This window comes from Ochlerotatus camptorhynchus, unplaced genomic scaffold (genome assembly GCF_037179485.1).
Source record: "Ochlerotatus camptorhynchus isolate MF236.1 unplaced genomic scaffold, CSIRO-AGI_Acam_v1.1 ptg000191l, whole genome shotgun sequence".
NCBI classification, from domain to species: domain Eukaryota; kingdom Metazoa; phylum Arthropoda; class Insecta; order Diptera; family Culicidae; genus Ochlerotatus; species Ochlerotatus camptorhynchus.
In genome coordinates, this window is record NW_027040681.1 from 1,428,946 (window position 1) to 1,445,000 (window position 16,055).

The window sequence follows — 16,055 nt, forward strand, 5'->3', positions numbered from 1 at the left end:
CGGTACAAGCTTTAGTTGGCGGCGATGGCTCTTCTTGACCTTCTTCCCCCTTAGTAGTAAGGGTGAAGAAGGGCGCCTTTGTGATGTTTTTCTGTACCTGTTGTGGATATCTAGTGCATCCTTTTCCCTTAACTTGTTGAGGACACCCTGTCTTGCCTAAAAAGTTACCCGTTTTGAAGTACTAGTTTTCTCAACATAAAGGGCACCATAACGGAGCATGAGATTTGATCAAATTATTCGCAGTTCTACTTGTCTACACGCTATTTCAAAACTACCTAAATTTGGGTGGAATCCACCCAGATCGGTCAAAACTGAACCTACCCAAAAATTGGTAAACTGTGTTGGGAGTGACAAGTTGACAAATGAACAATGTCGATCAGATTCATGTCGATGTTGTTCATTTGTCAACTTGTCACTCCCAACACAGTTAACCAATTTTTGGGTAGGTTCAGTTTTGACCGATCTGGGTGGATTCCACCCAAATTTGGGTACTTTTGAAATAGCGTGTAACGCCCCTGACTGGGTGAGGGATAAAGGATGACACACACACACTAACGGGAATTCCCGGCAGAGCTGGGATTGAACCCACTAGGTTCACCTCAGTAGTCAGAAGTGGAGACTATGTGGACACCGGTGATTCCCCTATCAACATCTCGCATGGTATTTATACAGTTACTTATAAACACACTAACTATGCAACTAACTTCCTCAAGTACACCATTCCAAAATTTCCAATCACCATAGCCCAATGAGCACCCCTCCGTCAGTTCTCCAACGGCACTAGCTCATCAATCTTTATTCCCGGATCTAATCGACATTTCCAGACCAAACCAAAGTTTTCCTAATCATTCTCACCATAAGCCAACACACGGCTTGGGTCAACATCGACTCAAAATTGCAAAAATTAACACTCTTTGGATGAGTAAAGTTTTCCACGATTTTCTCGAATGTCAGGAAAATCATTGAAAATTAAACTAGATAAGTTGAGTAAAATTTTCTTTGATTTTCCTATATTTGAGGCGATTTTTTTTTTTGCAAAATTCAGGAAAACGTTACTCATCCACAAAGTGTCCCACTCATGGCAATTTTGAGTCGAATTGGACCCAATTTTGAGTTACTCTCATCCGTGCAGATAATCGACAGGGAAACAATCCTACTGGGAAAACAAAAAAAAAACGGCAAATGCATTAGGCATCAACTTACTTTTTCAATGATCATCATTGAATTCAGCTGAGCTTGATTTTCGAGCAAACAGTAGCTCCGGACACGTTGGGGAAAAACCGTCTGGCTGAGTTGTTTGCTCAGAAGATGGAGTGTATGGTGAAAATTTTAACCGCATGCCATTGTGAAGCTTTCGTTTTAGCAGCAGTTGTAAGTCGTTTAACTACGTTAAATGGTTACATCACGGCCAACGCAAGCTTTTGGTTTCAAGTTCGTTACAAGCATAACCTTTCCCAGTGGATTTTCTCTTATCATGAGAGGAAAGTGCTGTTCTCGTCGAGCAATCCACCTCATATTGGAGTGATTTTATCGAGGTTTGCTACTCGGCTGCAAGATTACTTTGAAATCCAACTAAATTTCAGCGCTGCTGCGCATCACAAATGGGGTTCAAGCTTAAGATCCATTTATTGTTGAACGGGCAGTCAGAGGAAAAAAAAGCGAAGGGAAAAGTGAAGCTTGATTGTCGTTTGTCGGGTTCCAAAAATCAAAAAAAAAAAAAAACTGAAACCAGTGCAAATTGGTCGAAAACACGAATTTTATGACGATTGCAAATAAAACAGTCAACCCAAACATAGAGTTTCTCGCATTTGTTTACTTAACGACCTTGCGGGTTCGTCTTCGGGTTTGAAAAAGAAAATAAAAAATCACAAGCAAGCATTTGCGCGGACTTATTATAAGGGAACGAGGGGACGTTGGAAACGAACTTGGAATTCAATCGGGTGCTGGTTCCTAGGGGGACGACTCTATCTACGATGCAGGAAATATTGTGTTTTGCTGTGGTTAGCTGCGCGTACGCTGAGTAGATAGAAAGAAGATTTATCACGATTTTGAAGATTTCCTGCAAAAAGATGATGTGCGATGCAAGCACATGCGAAAAATTAAAGAAGATTTTTCGAATATTTATTCGTTAGTGTGAGGTTTTTTGAGCAGCTAGAATTGAGATTTAGATGTGTCGCCCCCTCGGCTGGCTTAAAGGTTCAGAGAAGGCACAGAAATCCTGACACTTTCAAAAAATAAGGTCTAAATATGCCAAGCATAAACATAAACCATTAAATTACATTTATTTACGCATGGTTTTCTTTGATTTTCCTTGCGATTTTTCTCCATCTTGAAAATTTTCGTGGAAAACACTTTAAAGATTATATTTTTTTATGAATTTCCGAGGTAATTTCCTTATCATACCACTGCACGTTTTTTCATGTGTTTTTTTTTTTATAACTGATGTCCGGGTAAATCCGAAAACTTCAACTAAATTTTTTCTGAAGAATTAACTTTCTTAATCTAGCGCAGTTTATTATTATTACTGATGGCTTTCAAATTTATTTACCTTTCCGTACGTACCATAAGATTTGATAAAGAGAAACCAATTGTTGAAATATTGTCAAAAGTCTAACACTGCTTCTTGACGCCAAACTTGGTCTACGGATCCTAAACTCGGCCTAATGCATTGAAACGCCAATTGATAGTTACTACTTTGTATGGTTGAGGCGTGTAAGAGGTGCTTTACCTACCTTGCCATTCAGGGTCGTATACACAATGGATCTCCAGGAGAAATTGCAATGGGGCAGACTTTCATCCCAATATTGGTGGAAAGGCGGAATTTACAAAGAAGATGGCGGAAAACAAGATTTTCTTTACAAACAAAAATTAGAACATATAATCAGTTGAGGTTTAGAAGGCCAGACATTTTAATAAATTTTTTTAAAGAGAAATTATCGAGTATTTTTTTTTGACGTTGGATAACGTCTTTCGGCAACATACGGGGGTACAAAATTGAAAACAGTCATTTTGGATGAGTTACGAAAAATTAAAAGATTTTGAACGATAATATCTCAATCGTCTCTTGATAGATTTACGAGATAATGGCATCAATCGATTGTAAATATTTCTAGCAATTTGCTGAATGTTTTAAAACTATTGATTTCATTCTGTAAACTATTGAAAAATGGTTAAAGGTAAACCATTGTCTAAAGATGGTGAAAATCGATTGATTTTTTTTATATTCTTATACTTTCTCCAACCGAGACATCAGATGCGAGTATCTGACACCTCTGATATTTTCTGTTCTACTATATAAGCGTCCAACAAGGTCGCCCGTTCCATCATTGTCTATCCGATCGTCGACCCAGCAGCAGAGTAGCAGTACCAGAGCAGCAGAAGCAGAGCAACGGCAGCAGAGCAGCGGCAGCAGAGCCTGGGGGCGAAAGGGCAACTACGCCGAGTGCGTTGGTGCCAGTGCTCCGGTATACTGGGCCGCCGTCATGGAATGCCCAGCTGCTGCAGTTCTCAGTCGGTCGTATTCACCGTCTGCTCCGCAAGGGCTACTACGCCGAGCGCGTTGGAAAAATGGCTCTTTTCAGGGCCACAACATTATCAAGAAAGATTAATTTTCTAGGGTGGTGTACAAGGGAGTACCCAGCACAATCATGGGCATTGGCTCCAAGCAATATTTCATCAGATTCCAGACAAATCTGTTCGATAGTAATTAGAACAGAAAATGAAAATATAAAAATGAGGTAAGGAAAATAATTAAAACATGGTTCAGATTAATACCTGGCTGAATAAAGATACACATTACCGTTTATTATATAAGACCACGTAGTCCTACGTCACCATTGCGTACAACCCCATAGGGCTGTCCCTTGTAGTTGGAGGGTGGTGTACAAGACACAACCGCATTGTTGACGTAGGACTACGAAATTTTTTACGGTTCAGACTCCCTTGTACACCACCCTCCAACTACAAGGGACAGCCCTATGGGGTTGTACGCAATGGTGACGTAGGACTACGTGGTGTTCTATAAAACTACCAGGGACAGCCCTATGGGGTTGTACGGAAAGGTGACGTAGGACTACGTGGTCTTAGGGATGGTCCATTAATTATGTCACGCAAATTTGGCCCATTTTCAACCCCAACCCCCCTCCCCCCTTTGTCACATTTTTTGTATGTACCTTAATTTTTTTTGTATGGCTCGTCACAGTTTTTAAAACCTTCCCTCCCCCCTAAATGTGTGACATAATTAATGGACGACCCTTTATATAATAAATGGAATGTGTATCTTAATTCAGCCAGGTATTAATCTGAACCATATTTTAATTATTTTCCTTACCTCATTTTTATATTTTCACATTTTCTGTTCTATTTAAATACTATCGTACAGATTTGTCTGGAATCTGATGAAATATTGCTTGGAGCCAATGCCCATGATTGTGCTGGGTAATTAAAATTTGTATTCAACAGATTGCGTCCAACGTATCCACATCGTATAATGGCCGCATCAAGCAGATCGCTTGTAAGTCCACCGGAGGAAAGGCTCCTCTCAAACTGATGGCCACCGGTGGAGTGAAGAAGTCTCATCGCTACCGGCCAGGAACTTTCGCTTATCTGGTCAAGCGTGTCACAATTCAAGACCAACAATTGAAATGACGTTAACTCCATTTTGTAAACAAACCTTGTAAGGCCATTTTCTCGCGAACGGAAGTCCGCAAAGCCAAACCAACATAATGAACAGGTAGGAGAAATTCTCCTCTACCCGATTGTGGTTTAGGTTTGCAAATGAAGGTTTCGGTTCGCGAGCAAATGGCCTTACAGGTTTGTTTACAAAATGAAGTTAAGGCCATTTCAATTGTTGGTCTTGAATTATTTTATGTTCCATTTTCGGTTTTCGCAAACTGTACCCCCATATAGAAATCACAGACGTCAAAACCGTAAGGTCTTATTCTTTTTGTCAACATTATTTTGATAATGCAAAGCAACTGATTTCTTATTGCGAACTTTGCTAACGCTGCTTTCGAACATTTAAAAGTTCAATAAAATCATCAAAACCTCTTTCACGTTGGAAATCGATTTGTGGCCCTGAAAAGGGCCGATTGATTGTTTGGATGGTACGAATCTACGTTGAGCTGGTGTACTTGATGACGGCCTTGGTTCCTTCAGAGACAGCGTGCTTGGCCAACTCACCCGGCACCAGCAGACGGACCGCAGTTTGGATTTCGCGGGACGTGATCGTCGAGCGTTTGTTGTATTGAGCCAGACGGGACGAGTTCGAAGATGCTTCAACACCTTGTAGATGTAGATGGCATAGCTTTCCTTCCTGCGCTGTCTCTTCTTCTTCTTCTCTCCCTTGGCGATGACTTTCTGCGCCTTTCCAGACTTCTTTGCGCCCTTTCCACTAGTTTTCGGTGCCATGATGAAAAGGATAACTGATAGTCGTTTCGACGGTGGTGTCTCGTTTTGTGCCCGTAGCATAAGAAGCGAAACTCCTCCCCTTTTCAGTATTTTGCTGTATGTATTGTTCCCTCCCTGTATTAATAATATGCTACTCGACGCAGGTATAAGTATACCCTCGACGAGTGAAATAAACAGACATCGAACATAGATCGTTTGCACTTCACTCATTCAGTCCAGTTGATGTACATTTATGGTTCCAACTGAGGCTCGAATAGTGTAGTAGTCAAGCAGTTTAGTCCGGTTTTGGCTCGCTCAGTCGAGTTGTTCGAGTTGCGCGTTTGTTCGTGTCGTAGTGCCGGTTGCATCGTGTGATGGGAAGGCAGCGCTCCCGGAGCAAGCTCCGTGAGAAAGTGGAGAATAGTGGTGAAGGTAGCTCGTGCGTACCTATCACAAATAGGTACGCTACTATTCCCACCGATGTTGGGAATGCCCTACCAGCGGAAGTGAAGCGGACGAAGAAAAGGAAGAAGAATCAGGGCCAGTCCGATGGTGCGAGTGGCCGTGACACCATGACGAACGTCAGCGACATCGGTGAATTCGGCGGTACCGTCGAGCATGAAAATTCTGCCGGCCCGAGTACGGCAAAAGTCAAGCTTCCTCCACTGGTGGTTATGAAAGTGCCACTCAACACGCTCTCACATCGCTGGGCGTTGCAGCTCAATTCAAGCTGAGCAGGATCGGCACCAAGGTGATGCTGCGTACCAAAGCGGAGTACGAAGCAACCGTGAAGTACCTGAAGGATTCCAGGGCGGAATACTTCACACATGACATCCCCGGTGAGAAGCCCTTCAAGGTAGTCATCAGGGGCTTACCGAACTTCAACCCCAAGTCGATCGAAGAAGAACTTAAGGACCGTTACAAGCTAGTCCCAATCGCAGTCTTCCGGATGACGAGGAGAGACGAAAACGTGAAAACGTACCCGGATTGCCTTTTCCTGGTTCATTTCCAGAAGGGAACGGTGACGCTCAATGCGTTGAAGGCCATCCGCTCCATCAACTTCATCATTGTTCAATGGGAGCCATACCGTGGCGGCCGTCACGACGTCACCCAGTGTCAGCGTTGCCTGAATTTCGGGCATGGCACCCGAAACTGCTACATCAATCCGCGCTGTGGCAAATGCGCCCAAAATCATGTTTCGTCCGAGTGCGTTGTCGACGAGTCGGAAACATGCAAATGCGCCAACTGTGGTGGAGCTCATCAAGGGTCCGACAAACTGTCTCATATCCGCACCTCTATCATCGAGGCCCTTGGTGTGGAGGTGGAGTCGTCGACTGGATACGTCCAGTTCATCGCCGTCTACTGCCCTCGACAGTGTGCCGCCAACAGTGGACTAGCGGCTAAATTCAAGAAGGACCTGTCCACCATCACCCGTAACGGTTCCCGCTTCGTAGTAGGAGGAGATCTAAACGCTCGCCATGAGGCCTGGCGGAACTACCAGCAGAACCAGAACGGTCGTCTGCTGTTCGACCACTCACAGCATGGGCTGTACTCCGTTTGGTTTTCGGATGAGCCAACATTTATCTCACCGGCTGGCAACCCATCGACGCTAGACCTGTTCCTGACAAATATCGGCTTGTCCAAGCCGATAGCATTGAACGAACTCAGCTCCGACCACCAACCGGTGGTGGCTGAACTGGGCTGCAACGTGGCTCCTGTTTCAAGCCTGCGCAAGGACTACCATCGCGTAAATTGGGCCCAGTTTGGACGCGTGGTAGACAGGCACATCATCGACAACCCGTCGCTTGACTCCGTGGAGGACATCGACCGAGCGTTGGAGAGACTCCACCAAGCCATAACCGTGGCTGACGAGGCGTGCGTCCGACGAGTTCCTGTGAGGGGTAAGTTTATTGCCATTGATTCCCACACCCAATTACTGATTCGCTTGAGAAATGTGCGTAGACGCCAGTTCCAGAGAACCGGAGATCTAGCGAGGAGACGTGAAATGGCCGATCTGAACAAGGAGATTGCTTCCAGAATGGTCTCACTCCAGAACGAAAGTTTCGGGCGGCTTGTCCAGAATCTGGACGACCGCTCCAGACCATTCTGGAAGGTAGCTAAGGTCCTAAAGACGCACCCCAAACCCATTCCTCCACTCAAAGATGAAAATGATGACGATCGGCTCATAATCACCCCTCAGGAGAAAGCAAATGCGATTGGTGAGCATATTGCCAAATCGCACTTGCTTGGCTTTAACATCCAAAGTCCGCTCGAAGTTCAGGTTGAGCAATGCGTACTCAACCTTGATTCCTCCCCTTGTGCCATCCCTCCGGAGGATAGAATCACAGTGGAACAGATTTGCTCAACGCTGAAATGCACCAAAAACATGAAGGCCCCCGGGTTTGACGGAATATTCAACCTAGTATTGAAAAATCTCAGCATGAAGGTTCACTCTCTGCTGGCTGCTGTCTTCAACAGATGCTTGGAACTGCACTACTTTCCAAGTATCTGGAAAACAGCGAAAATCATACCTATCCGCAAACCCGGGAAGGACCCAACGCTAGCTTCAAGCTACAGACCAATCAGCCTCCTTTCAGCGCTGAGCAAATTGTTCGAGAAACTTATTCTCAATCGTTTGCTCAAGTTTGTCGAGGAACACAACATTCTCCAACCGGAACAGTTCGGGTTCAGGAAGGGGCACTCCACAAATCATCAGCTAGTACGGGTGATGAATAACATCCGAAGTAACAAGACTGTATCCAAGTCTACAGCCATGGCATTGTTAGACGTTGAGAAAGCGTTTGATAATGTCTGGCACAATGGGCTTGTATACAAGCTTTGTAACTTCAACTTTCCTTTGCATCTTGTTAAAATCACCCGTAGCTACCTCCAGCAAAGGTCGTTTAAGGTATCGTTGAATGGTTGTCTTTCAGACACGTTTTCCATCCCAGCAGGAGTCCCGCAAGGCAGTCTGCTGGGCCCCTTGCTTTACAGCATTTACACTTCCGACATTCCTCCCCTTGGAGACGGTTGCGTGTTCTTCCTATTCGCAGATGATACCGCAATAACCGTCAAGGGTAGGATGCCTCGTGAAATAACAAACAAGCTCCAACGATGTCTTAACGCCTTTGCTGATTATGCCACCACGTGGAAAATCAAAATCAATGCTTCCAAAACACAAACAATCATGTTCCTCCATCGGCAATCGCCCAAACTAAAACCGGCTCCCTCTTGTACTGTAATCATGGATGGCACAAGGGTTGAGTGGTCCACTGAAGTAACATATCTTGGTATGTTATTTCACGAGAAGCTCCTTTTCCGCTCGCACATAGATAGGGCAGTAGTTAAGTGTTCCAATCTAGTTAGGTGCTTGTATCCACTTATTTGCCGCAGATCTCGTCTCTCTAGGGTGAACAAACTGGCTGTCTACAAACAAATCATAGCACCTGCGATCCTCTACGCAGCTCCGGTGTGGGAATCATGTGCACAGACTCACAGGAACAAAATCCAGGTCGCTCAGAATAGAGTGCTGAGGATGGTTCTTGATCGTCCTTTCGACACTAGAATAACAAATTTACATGAAGAGGCAGGCATTGCCAAAATAGATTCCAAAATTAACGAAATTAAGACTAAATTTGAACAAAAATGTAATTTATCAGAACATGCTTTGATAAGCAATTTGTATATAGTAGGTTAGGTGTATATAATAGTTGTAGGTTAGTTGTAGTTGTAAATAGTAGTTATAAGTAGTCTCCTTTTTCCAATTCAAATCAAACCAATCCCATCAAGGTGGTCATACTTTAAAAATAGACCTGATAGGACTAGGAACTGTAAATAATAATTAAAATCTCAAATGTACTAAAGTTGAAAAGACGCATCTGTGTCACTTAAAAAATTCATACATGTAAACCACACAATCACAAGAAATAAAGATCATTTAAATGGCAAAAAAAAATGAAATAAACAGACCTGGTCGGTCTGTTTGCCATTCACGCCAAGCGTGTCACAATTATGCCAAAGGACGTTCAGCTGGCTCTTCGTATTTGTCGTGAACATCCTTAATTTTTCCGTCGAAATCTATCAAAACCGGCCCTTTTCAGAGCCACTAAAAGATTCCACAAGAGAGTTGGGAAGGAAATTTCTGCTGCTTACAACTGATCGCATCACAGTGAATCCTGGTCGAAAAATTGCAACCAGCAAGTGCCCTAGAACCAAAAGCGGTGCGATGCTATGACGATGACTGTAAGGGGCTTAGAAGCAGAAGGGTGAAAGCCAATTCTCTTTTTGATTTCCTCTTTTGTGATGACCATGGTTTCCTATTTCGCACTATTTTGCCGTCGAGTTAACGTTATCTGACCGTGCACTTCGTAGTTTCTCCTCCGTGAATGATCACAACTCAAGAGCAAATTTTCATTACGTCGAAAGTAAAGGTAAACAAAGTCGAGCTATCAGTGTCAATCGATGCTCCTGCTATTACACTATATCAAGAGCAAATTTTCATTATGTCGTAAGTAACATTCGCACCGATCCGAGAAAAATAAAGTTTTGTTTTGATGACCGAAAAGTTATTCCTATTTCCAATTAAACACATATAATCTCATAGTGATAGCCATGTTTAACATATTTAGCCGGGTTTTAATCATACAAAGGCAAATCGCTAGCTTTCATGCTAAGAAATACTGGTTTTTGAGTCAAAAGTTATTATACGTCGTTTGGTGGCCCCCATTGTTACTTAAGTCAAAGTGTATTTACCAGGATATTCGGGAGAATTATCAATTACGTCTCCTTACGTGCAGCCCATTCATCATTTTAGGACTACCGAAATCATCTTAGCAACAAACAGTTCGATTTATTCACTTTAATAATGAGAAAGCGAAACGACGAACTTACACTTTTCACGGGTTTCTCAGTGCTGTTACTTAAGTCAAACGGCATCTCCATAGAAATTGGGTGACTTAAGTAACATCGAAAACTATTTTGATTGGAAGGTGATTACGTCAAAAAGCAATTTGACTGGCAAATAAATTAAAAAATGGGATTTGATCCTATATTCGGACAGTATATAGTGTAATAGCAGGAGAATCGATTGACACTGATAGCTCGACTTTGTTTACCTTTGTTACATTCGACGTAATGAAAATTTGCTCTTGATATACTGTCCGAATATAGGATCACATCCCATTTTTAAATTTATTTACTAGTCAAATTGCTTTTTGACGTAATCACCTTCCGATCAAAATAGTTTTCGATGTTACTTAAGTCACCCGATTTCTATGGAGATGCCGTTTGCCTTAAGTAACAGCGCTGAGAAACCCGTGAAAAGTGTTCGTTCGTCGTTTCGCTTTCTCATTATTAAAGTGAATCAATCGAACTGTTGGTTGCTAAGATGATTTCGGTGGTCCTAAAATGATGAGGGCTGCACGTAAGGAGACGTAATTGATGATTCTCTCGAATATCCTGGTAAATACACTTTGACTTAAGTAACAATAGGGGCCATCAAACGACGTATAATAACTTTTTGGCTCAAACACTAGTATTTTTTAGCATGAAAGCTAGCGATTTGCATTTGTATGATTAAAACCCTGCTAAATATGTTAAACATTGCTATCACTATGAGATTATATGTGTTTAATTGGAAATAGGAATAACTTTTCGGCGTCTGGCTCGACGTGGTTATGTCAAGCGCCTCCGGTCTGATCTTCGAGGAAACCCGAGGTGTGCTGAAGGTGTTCCTAGAAAATATGCGTGATGCCGTCACCTACACTGAACACGCCAAGCGCAAAACCGTCACGGCCATGGATGTCATCTACGTTCTGAAGCGACAGGGACGCATTCTGTACGGTTTCGGAGGTTAAAACTTATCACCAATGTAACAAAACGGCCCTTTTCAGGGCCATCAAGTTCATTTCAGAAAAGAGTTAGAATAGAATTTATGTAGAGTATCCCCTGCTTCCAAGTTTGGTTACAAGATTACAACTCTAGAGAGCAGCGGCGCCCGTGGTGTAGTGGTAAGCGTCCCAGCAGGTCTGGGTTCAATCCCAGTCAACGCTGCCGGGAAGTTCATGAGTTGATGGGTCGATAGGTAGGGTCCAGGTGTGGGCATGCACAGTTGTAGACACCAACTGCTAATTTGGTAATAACTTTTCACTCAGATGTTGAAATTTATTTTTTCTTTAAAGTAATTGAAAAATTGGGCTCATAGTTTACTATAAATATGCGAAGATTAGGTAAAGCTTAAAATTTGAATCAACACTAATCAATTTAACACTTAAATTCCGAGAATGCTTACTACAATTTCTCACCTCATTTTACAACGCAAAAACAAATACAGTTTACTACTAGCATTAAAATCTACTTTATTTTACATATCTATAAAAAGCTTACACTCTATTCTATCTACTGCTTCGAAAGGAACTATGTTCCGTCAACTGTGTTCAAAGTTATTAGCAAATGAGCAGTTCGTGACAAAACTGTGTATGCCAAGCATGGGTGTGGGTAGCATTGGTGCTCAGCACGAAAAACAAGGAATATTCCTAAAATATAATATACACAATTAAGTACAACACATAACAGACGTTATCCAACGCCAACCCTGCGGTCGTATCTAGTATACAACCCTTCCAACTTTTTTTGTAGGTTAACCTTTTATTTAAAACCATGCTGTGAGCTCACCGTTGCGGCCGATTGTTGATCTGCTCTGGAACATCTGGAAGTGGCTGGGACTTCGTTGATCTCCGGAACGCTTCTTCACGAAATCATTCTTCTTATTCTTCTTCTTTTTCTTCTTCTTCTTCTTCTTCGTCTTCGGAGTAATTCTGAGCTTCACTGTTCCCACTCTTAACTAGCGTGACGGTAAGGCTCTCATAATGTGGGCCAGAGTTCCGTGTCCGGGGAGTGGTACAGTTCGTGTATACACTGTTCTTCTTACTTTGGAGGCGAACCAGCCTAAGGCTGAAAGCCTCCTTAATAAAGCTAAATAATAATAATACTGTTCTTCTTTAGTGGTCATCAAGCGAGCTGCACCACCATTTGTGAGACGGACAGTCACAGTCTTTACGCAATACCACTATTTTCACTGTCCGCTCGTCCACTGTACATTGTTCACTTCAACTGCAGTTTTTTAAATGTTCACCACTAGCTCGCTTGATCTATTCGCACGTTAACGGTCAATGCGGTATAACGCGGCTAAGACTAACGTCTTATATTTGGGGTGCACTTTCTTAGCCGTTCGTGGTGATTTCCACAATTGACCCGCACTAATTAATTTTTTTTAAAGCTTTTAAGTTGTTTCGCTGTTTTTTTTTTATTACTTTAATTTGTAAGTTTTAAGACTTAGTTTTTCAATTTTAATCTATACTTAAGCGCAAACTTACGCGGAACTACTACGGTTAGTTTTTGACGTACTAACTCGCACAACCGCCACTTGTCTTCACTCCGCCGGACAAATAAAATACAAAAGAGGCCTGACTCTATTCGACCGCCCCTTTTTATAGCAGTCGATGAGTCAGCGCAATTGAAGTGACCCCATCATGATTATCATCACAACACACACAAAGATGACGACGATGACGATGAATCGCGATGATGAACGAATGATGACAGGAGCGATGACGGAACGATGACAGGCGGGATGACGGTACGAAAACTTACACACTTAAAATGGTTTTGGTTGGTATCATAAACAAACTACTCATTTACTCCGACAAAGTGGCTGCATGCATAGCCTTAACAAATTCAAAATCCCTAACACTTGCTTCCGCGAATAAATAAATAAATAAATATGAAAAATATTGAATAAATAAATAAATATGAAAAATATTCAATAAATAAGTAAATAAATAAAAAAATAAATAAATAAATAAATAAATAAATAAATAAATAAATAAATAAATAAAAAAAATCTAATATTTACAGCCGGAGTAACAACAAAAATCAAAACAAATATTCTGATACACGGGATACCAACCAGGAAGTCTACAATTAACTGTTTTTTTTCAGAGGTCAGAGGGACCTCCTTCTAAGCCTCTGGTAACTGGTCTAGCCACGGTCACCGTCTGAGGTGGGCATTACATGTGCCATCTTTTAAATGTACAGTTAACTATACACACCTTTAAACTACAAAATGAAAAATAAGCGTCACTCAAACACTATACAAAGCGGAGACAGACATTTATTTGACATTCGAGCACCAGGGAAATCTTAGACGACACAAAACATAAAGATTTACAATTTTTCAGTGTGTCTAAACCTCCAACTGGCCTTTCCACCAAACAATTTATTGTGACCTGAAAGTCGTCGGTCACACAATGAGTTCACTTCGGCATATCGGATGATGATAAAAAATGATTCGATCGGAGCGCTTCTTTTGTTTTTGTGAATTATGGGTGCAAACCTTCATATCACGCGTTCTCATTGACTTCGTTCGGTAGCTCATTAACTAAAGTATCGTACCAGACTCATAATTGACTTGTTAACTCAGAAATCATGGAATTATTTTGTGTTTTCTGCACGATAGGCCCGAAATGGGCGATTAGGCCGAAGTAGTTCTCTACCCTCCATCTACTTTTTTTTTTTTTAGATCATATAACCATAAACTCTACCAGTGGGCAAAATTTCGTAAAGTTCTGAACCCTTCGACATATTTTGTTCGATAATAGAAAAGATCCCCTAGAGTTAATTATGCTGTGTATTTTGGAAAATCATGAGAATACATTTGAGAAAAAATGTTCTAGAAGTCCAAGCGTAAATATTCTAGTAATTTCTGTAAAGTGAGTTATTTATTTATTTATTTGTCGTCAATCAAGATCATTATAATCAAATTTTATGTCTTACTTCTATAAAATATTATCCAACAAACTAGACTAAACAGTATTACGTTTACATCGTATTACTTTGCGTATTCAATAATTTAGGAATATAATTGATGTTTTGCTTCAATTTGCCATTTGTCATTGTAAAGTGAATCGTTCCGCTATGTTTATTGAAAGTAGCCATCATCTGATTAAAAAGTACAAATTTGGCATAGTTTGTACGATAGTGGCTTGTAATAAAATTATTTGGATTTCGTAGTTGCCGGGAGGGTATGTAAACATTAAATTTTGATAAAAGTGTTATTGAATCAATGCCCTCCCCTTGGCTAGTTTTTGCACCTTGTTGCTGGTGGGCGGGCAATTTCATGCTTTATTATAGTGGAGTGTTGGAGCCGGTAGGTTTATGGTCGGTGTTGCTGGCTCATGCCGCGATAGAATGGCGTCATCGGCAGGCAATGGGGATTACTAAGCTTCCCCTCTATGATAAACCACTGCATGAGAGAACCAAAGATCTAGTCTAGCAGTGGTAGTATCACACTTGTTACTCCTTTAATTGTGCGCCGCGTCGTAGTACGCCTACGTATAGGCACTGACGTTGGGTATGATATTGACGGGTTTTTCCGAAAATCACTCTTATTTTATTTATTTTTACGCTGATAGATTTATTTAGGTTTGCAAGGGAATTATAATATTGAAATATTTCAGAAAGTGTCCAACAGTGCTCCTTCTACTTACGTGACAAGCTTTCATTGTTGATTTCATTGAGGTATTACTCAGGGAACAATGTTAAACACCATTTGTGTACATGGTATTGTAACTAATCTTAGATGTGCTCATTTTGATTTGGGATAAGTGTATGAACTATGGCTCGGGATTTCCACTGTGGCGTGCTTCTATTATGACATACTCACTCAAACGTATTTTTGTGGTGCGACATAGTGGAAGCGCGTGAGCATAGTTGGAGCATATACCCTATATAATTTAAAAATCAGCTAGGAAACTAACTTCAAAGTGAAGCATGGATCTTAAGCTTGAACCCCATTTGTGATGTGCAGCAGCGCTGAAATTTAGTTGGATTTCAAAGTAATCTTGCAGCCGAGTAGCAAACCTCGATAAAATCACTCCATTATGAGGTGGATTGCTCGACGAGAACAGCACTTTCCTCTCATGATAAGAGAAAATCCACTGGGAAAGGTTATGTTTGTAACGAACTTGAAACCAAAAGTCTACGTTGGTCGTGATGCAACCATTTAACGTAGTTAAACGACTTACAACTGCTGCTAAAACGAAAGCTTCACAATGGCATGCGGTTAAAATTTTCACCATACACTCCATCTTCTGAGCAAACAACTCAGCCAGACGGTTTTTCCCCAACGTGTCCGGAGCTACTGTTTGCTCGAAAATCAAGCTCAGCTGAATTCAATGATGATCATTGAAAAAGTAAGTTGATGCCTAATGCATTTGCCGTTTTTTTTTTGTTTTCCCAGTAGGATTGTTTCCCTGTCGATTATCTGCACGGATGAGAGTAACTCAAAATTGGGTCCAATTCGACTCAAAATTGCCATAAGTGGGACACTTTGTGGATGAGTAACGTTTTCCTGAATTTTGCAAAAAAAAATCGCCTCAAATATAGGAAAATCAAAGAAAATTTTACTCAACTTATCTAGTTTAATTTTCAATGATTTTCCTGACATTAGAGAACATCGTGGAAAACTTTACTCATCCAAAGAGTGCCCTAATTTTTGCAATTTTGAGTCGATGTTGACCCAATTTTGAGTTACTCTCATCAGCCGTGTGTTGGCTTATGGTGAGAATGGTTTGGAAAACTTTGGTTTCGTCTGGAAATGTCGATTAGAT

At 41.5% G+C, this 16,055-nt stretch overlaps 1 protein-coding gene across 1 annotated transcript; it reads right to left on the reverse strand.

Moving 5' to 3' along the window:
* Nucleotides 1–5,113: 5,113 nt before the first annotated feature.
* On the reverse strand, nucleotides 5,114–5,409 carry LOC135702311 (histone H2B-like). Its single transcript, XM_065223341.1, has 2 exons — nucleotides 5,319–5,409; nucleotides 5,114–5,274 (listed from the first exon to the last, which is right to left on the reverse strand). Exons 1-2 carry the CDS (start codon nucleotides 5,407–5,409, stop codon nucleotides 5,114–5,116), a joined length of 252 nt encoding a protein of 83 aa, XP_065079413.1.
* Nucleotides 5,410–16,055: the final 10,646 nt, after the last annotated feature.

What these genes read in the sequence shown, in the direction of transcription:
- LOC135702311 (XM_065223341.1), bottom strand. Translation starts at nt 5,409, where the DNA reads ATGGCACCGAAAACTAGTGGAAAGGGCGCAAAGAAGTCTGGAAAGGCG. An exon ending in GAAGAAGAAGAAGAGACAGC is followed by an intron (nt 5,275 to 5,318) that starts GCAGGAAGGAAA and finishes AAGGTGTTGAAG; the next exon opens with CATCTTCGAACTCGTCCCGT.